Raw genomic sequence first — 6,247 nt, forward strand, 5'->3', positions numbered from 1 at the left:
TCGTCGCCGCCGCCGCCGCCGCCGACGCTGTTGTTGTCGCCGTCACCGGCGACAGGCACATAGGTCTATCTGCCCCCCACCACGCGCACGGGGAGAGAATCCGGAGTACGGGCGCAAATGATACGCTATTACGCGGCGAAGAGAAACGCGAGAGGACGAGGACACTCGAGCAGCGCGTCCCTAATCTGGGTCAAGGTTCACCTCGCTGCAGCAAAGCGAAGAGGCGAAGAGGCGAGGAGGCGAGTCGCCGTAGCCGTCGCGCGTCGTTGGCGGCGAGGAGATATGCGCGGTATACGCCGGCTTATCAAGAACCACGATAGCTGGAGCACTACTTACCGGCCATCTCGACACGAGACACGAGACACGAGGAAACTGGACACGCTAAGCGGAGAGAGCGCGCGTCGATACGCGTTGATACGCGTTGGGAGTTGGGAAGCCCCAACGTGTGCGGGCGAGACTCAAGAGTGTACGTTCTCGGTTCTCAGGACACGTCCGCGCGCGCGCGCGCACGCGGCACCACGCCGGCGACGAGGAGATCGTTCGCTACGCGAGAAACACGCGAGATTACGCGAGGTCCGGATCGTCCGTCACCGATCCTCTGTCACATATTTTCGGCTAACCACCGTGCCATAAACCGCTCTCGACGTAACGCGGCTGCTCTCAATGGCGGAAGTTCACAGGCGCATAACTGCACAACACGACTATGTGCGACTATGGCGTGACGTCACTGCGCAATCAGGTTTCGCTTTTCGCTACTTCCGCGGCTCCGCTTGGCTCGCTTGGCTCACTTGGCTCACTTGGCTGATGGCTCCGCTCCGCGGTAACCAGAACCACCATCTTTACACACGACACGATGCTCGGAGCAGCTCGGAGCAGCTCGGCGCAAGCAAGCGCAAATGACCCGCGCAGAGTCGCAGAGTCTGCGCCGTCACGCCGTCATGCCGTGCGAATATGTCAGAATATGTCCCCGAGAATGGACGAGAATGGACGAGAATGGACGAGGATGCCCGAGAACGCGCGACGCACCGCGAATCCACGCTACGCGGCAACACTTTTTCAACATTATCTTCCTTTTACAAATATATAAAATCATTTTACAAAGAGCATTCAGCCACGCGCAGTGTTTTTTACGAATGTCATATATTCAAAATTCTTACGTTCAAGATACAAATTATAGACGTTTCGGCCTATATCAGGCCATCTTCAGCATACAATATAAATAATATCGAAATAGTTCGCAGTCATAAGACAAAAAGAATTGAAATAAACGATCAATGATTCTTAGTCGTAAGATTAAAAAAATTAATTAACAATAAATTTTTGTTCGAATTACAATCTACACTTGTGTATGTTGCTGAAAATTCTTACTTCTATTCGTCTTAATGAGAGACTTTTATATCGAAAAGTTGTGAGAAACATCAGATTTCCTGATTCTAATAAGAGTGAAGGATCCAAATTTTAAAATAGCATAAAACGTATCTTGAACGTAAGAATTTTAAATATATGACATTCACAAAAAAAAAACACCCTGCGCGTGGCTGAATGCTCTTTGTATTTTATGTTTGTAATGTGCGGGCCACTAGTGAATTTATAAATTAATCTTCCTTTTCTTCTGCACCGACGAGACGTTTGATTATTTATGATCGGTCAATCACTATACTATCGGATAAGAAACATGATTGTAATCGACCGCGAGAATCTTTTCCGTATAAAAACATACAAAAACGACGCCACAAGTTATAGCACACGTGTTATAAATAACGCAATTTATCGAGATAAAAAAATTGTCCCGATTATAACTTACGTTGCGAATCTTTTAACGGGTCCTTTAGAGGAGTTTAGAGGACTTAGAGGATTAAGTAGACGTTCCAACTTTCAAGCTTTCAACGCAAGATGTAAACATTTCAAAATAATACTTTTGTAAAAAATATTAACCGATGTGGGGGAGAGATGCACATGATCTATTTTCTTTTATCACGGAGAAAGAAATGCACGCCCTGAAACGTTCTGTTGCTTCGCAAAAGAAAGGTGAAACAGCCAGTAACTCATCGTACTCACGATCACATATATAACAATCGCTGTTTAATTGGACAGCTCTCTCTCCCCTCCTTGCTCTCTCTCTCTCGAGAAAAAAATTTATCCTTTTTATCCATATCAAAATATCTTAATAACGTGCAACAAGGAGTGTGCATTAATTGTTTACGTATTAAAGATATATGAAAATTACAATATTTTCAGGGAGAAATTATAAATTTGCAAAAAATTTCGATATTTTCGACGAGGAACCGTTATATTTCCGATCGTACATAATAATGTAATAGGCCAAGGAGGTGACTCTTAATCGTGAACGACCTGTTGACGCAATAACAAACGATTATACCCGTCAAAACAAAGATAATTTTGTAAAAGCGTGTTACGTGGAGTGGCGTATCCACGACGTTATGGTTATATGTGATATTTATATTGGTAGTACACTACCACCAGGAACGCTAATTCCAAGGAGAGAGGTCGTTTCACGACTGAAGAGGATATTTGACGAGATTCGTTAAAATAGATCGGACTGAATATTTAAAATTAAAAAATTTTCATTCAACGATGAATTGAAGAATTTACCTAAGAGCTCCGTTAATTTGTCGTGTAACTCCTCGAGAGAGGAAAAGAGCGGTGAATTCCTACTTGTTCGCAAACTCGCCAATGTCCTAGAGGCTTGGATTTTCGATCGATCCATTTTCAATCGGAAATTAGAAAGACTAATCACTGTTTGTGCGATTTATCCATAGTTGATCGTTCGAGAACGGTCGACGACTCACAATCAATTGTAAGACAGACAGTAAGCTTTTCACAAACGGGATGAGAGTCACGAGAGGCGATTCTCGCGAGACTATCTCAAAGTGGTACCGAGGTGTACGCGAAGCTAGGACGGAGCTTTGCCGAACGTATTAGAGTCGTTACGTTAATACGTTCGTACTAACGAGATTGCATCTCCGCTAGAATTTCAACAGCCGCCTATACCGCGATCATATCTTGCGCACGTCTAAAACAATGTATAATTCGAAGAGTTTGCTTTACAACACGTCTGGATGAGAGAGAGATTTACCAAGTGTGCTTACTTGCGCATTAAAATTTAGATGTAACTTTTGAATAATAGCATGTCGCTTCTTTTAGCTTTTCGAATATCAGCACAGACACGTTGAAATATCATCTCGTAGAAATTCGTTAGAAATCGTCTGGACAAGCCCAGTGATCTTGGTTCGGTATATCTACTCACAGAGATAATTGTAGTCAGCACAAACGACGTTCGAATCCTTCACTTCCTTCCGCTTGGCCAGAACGTAACGAACCATATTTTCGTTCGGTTCGACAGCGACAGCCTTTCTTCCAACACGCACGCGATCTGGCGAATATGTACGTTTACGTTTATTGTCGCAACGCGATAATTCCGACAATCGCGACAACCGCGACACTCGAGTTTTCCTGCACAACAATTGTAACGAATTGTGACGAATCTGGATTCTTCTCGCGCAATGTCAATCCCGGGAGTATTTATACCAATTGGCCGCCAAATATGAAAGCCGGCCTCCTCTCCAACTGGTCTCTCAAATATACTTATCACCGATAAGTAAGACTCACAAACAGCTTCATTTCTTATATTTCGTTAATGTAAACGAAATTCCATAAATATATCAAGCACACTACGCGTACACGACAAATGATTTCTAAAAGAAAAGCTGAGAAAAGCTGAGAAAAGCTGTAATATACCATAGACAAGCCAGTAACGAAGAGAGAAAAAGAAGTAATAAAGAAATAAATTATATTATTAAACGTGTCTAGTACATATATGCTTAAATCGAATGAAAGTGATCTGTTAAATTAAAGAAAGGATATTGGGTATTTATATAATCTGTAATATATTACATAAGCGATCGATTTAAATTTTTTATATGATTATAAGCACAACGTACAGTTCCTCAGGATGGAAAGCATCATCTTTGTAAGAAGTTGCAGCACACAATGAAAAGAGAAAGCTCCAAATTATTTCAGAACAAGCGTTTAAAAGATATCTTATATAGATTGGAAATATAAAATAAATAAATAAAGGTCTTTATTTATTTTATATTTCCAATCTATATAAGATATCTTATGTGGACAAATCTTCGTCGATATAGAATGCAGATAGAAAAATAATATAGGTTTACTCTACAGATTAAAAGACAACTTGACGAAGAAAGAGACGCGCCGAATTTGTTCGATTTGTTTGTAGTTTGCCTGACAAAGAATTCAAATAACGAAAGAACGATTCAATTACGACTATTCTGCAACAGATATAAGCAATAATTTTGATTAAGCATTATATAAACACTTTTTTTATGTATTTACACACGACAAACGACAAACGCGCGCAACAACTTGCTTATTATAATAGGAAGCTCGAATCATCGAGTTATCCCAAGTGTTACTCTTACTCTGGATTACCGTAATTTATTATTATACAAGTACTGACAATTCTATTTCAATAACTTATCGAGTGCATTAGCGGATACAATCGAAATTTTGGGATAAAATTAAAATCATATTGTGTGTGAATTCTGCAAATGACACGAAACCCCAAAATTGAGAAACTCCTTAAAATTGTATGTATTTGAATTTATGATAGGAATTTATACTTTGTTTATCTGACGTAATCCGACGCAACCATACGCGGCTGAGAAGGAAAGGATCCACAGTCTTGAAATGGTGTACGCGTTTATCCACGTGAATAGGCGCGAGGAAAGACCAGGATTAAAGATTGTCGCGTCGCACGCGAAAAACATGTGTCGCGTTTTGAGTTGAAAGTAAATGTCAAGTAAAAAAAAAAAAAACTTTCTATTTTCCCGTTGCACAGGCATACAAATATTACGAATCTATATACTATAGACACTAATTTAAAAAGCAGATTATATAAAGGGAAATTAAAGAGAGGAATTTCTGACAAATAGAACATCTCCGTAAAAGTTGCAAATCAGAAAAGTTTGAGTTATGTGTGTCTCAAGAAACGTACGTCTCAATAAAATCTGTACTTAAGAGATAAAACTCACCGGCACGTTTGTTGACGGCGGTGTTGATCATGGAACCGAGTTTCGTGAGGCTGGACTGCCTCATGATGTTGGAAGGACTCTTCATCCGTTTGGACGGTGGTACCGGAAGCGGGGCAGTCTTGGCCCGTGCCAGGATGGCACCACCGTTCCGGCAGTTGCCGGTTGGACTCGAGCCGGGGGACCGCTGGGGCGGAGCCCCCCATAGACCCACCACCCCGGCGTGACGCGTGGTGACACTTTGCTAACCTCAGCTTCCTGCCAGCTGTTATCCCCGTGATCAATTTTACCTCTCACTATCGTCTTGTCGTCTTGTCGGCTTGTTGTCACTGGAAAAAAAAAATCAACGTAATTTGTCTCTCGTTTCTAAAATCTAGTCATTCGGACGATCGATCGTCACCGCACGACTCAAGCGATTCTTTATCGTTGAGAAAAAGCGTTCCCCGACCATCTTTCTCTTATCGTTCACGTTCCACATTCTCACTCTAAATCTCATTCGATATTGTCATGTATTGTATTTTCGTCTATATAAGCGTATTTTGTATCATCAAATGATTTCTAACTCCAAATAATCCATATCTTCCCTACACTTTTTTAATTATTAGCTAAACAACGTTTGTATGAAATTTTACAAGTTGTTTAATATTTATACATACATATATATTTACGATATATATGCTTTTCACGATAAATGCACGTTCGATAAAAAAGTAACCTGTTGCATATAAACGTATAATATTTTTAAATGGATAATAAGGTACGTCGTGTAGTCGAATAAGCTAGCATAAGTAAGGGTATAAGTAAAACGTGATAGACCTTGGTTGATTAGCCACGTAAGTCGCAAGTGTGCATCACACTTGCGAGTATTTAATAGCGACTTATTTAATTGGACGTATTACGATGTATTGTATTACCAAGGTATTATCGAGACCTATATAATTCAATACAAAGTTCAATACAACATGCAGAGCGCAGGTCGCAAGTGAAACGTACGTATTTCAAATTATAATAGGTCGCAGGCCACACGTAATGTACGTTGTCTAGTACAATACACGGAGTAAGAAATTGACCAATCACAGTCGAATGTGAGAAGAATAATCGATTGTGATTGATCAATTTCTTACTCTTACTTCTTACTCCGTGTATTGTAGACGACGCACATAACCCCTATTAAG

General features: G+C 40.8%; 1 protein-coding gene across 4 annotated transcripts in view; it reads right to left on the reverse strand.

The window, feature by feature from the left end:
* The window catches only part of tws (protein phosphatase 2 regulatory subunit tws), a 31,566-nt gene that overhangs the window by 5,612 nt on the left and 19,707 nt on the right, over positions 1 to 6,247 (reverse strand). Inside the window, exons 2-3 of one of the 4 annotated variants that reach the window (XM_018519154.1) lie at positions 5,076 to 5,401; positions 3,269 to 3,394 (exon numbers count right to left, since the gene is read on the reverse strand). In XM_018519154.1, coding sequence (XP_018374656.1) covers positions 3,269 to 3,394; positions 5,076 to 5,160 — 211 coding nt within the window. In that variant the 5' untranslated portion in view covers positions 5,161 to 5,401. Of the gene's footprint in view, positions 1 to 336; positions 922 to 2,613; positions 3,426 to 5,075; positions 5,402 to 6,247 lie in introns of those variants that run through there. The other 3 variants (XM_018519151.1, XM_018519150.1, XM_018519153.1) reach the window with 3 other exon arrangements.

Source organism: Trachymyrmex cornetzi, unplaced genomic scaffold, assembly GCF_001594075.2.
Source record: "Trachymyrmex cornetzi isolate Tcor2-1 unplaced genomic scaffold, Tcor1.1 scaffold816, whole genome shotgun sequence".
NCBI classification, from domain to species: domain Eukaryota; kingdom Metazoa; phylum Arthropoda; class Insecta; order Hymenoptera; family Formicidae; genus Trachymyrmex; species Trachymyrmex cornetzi.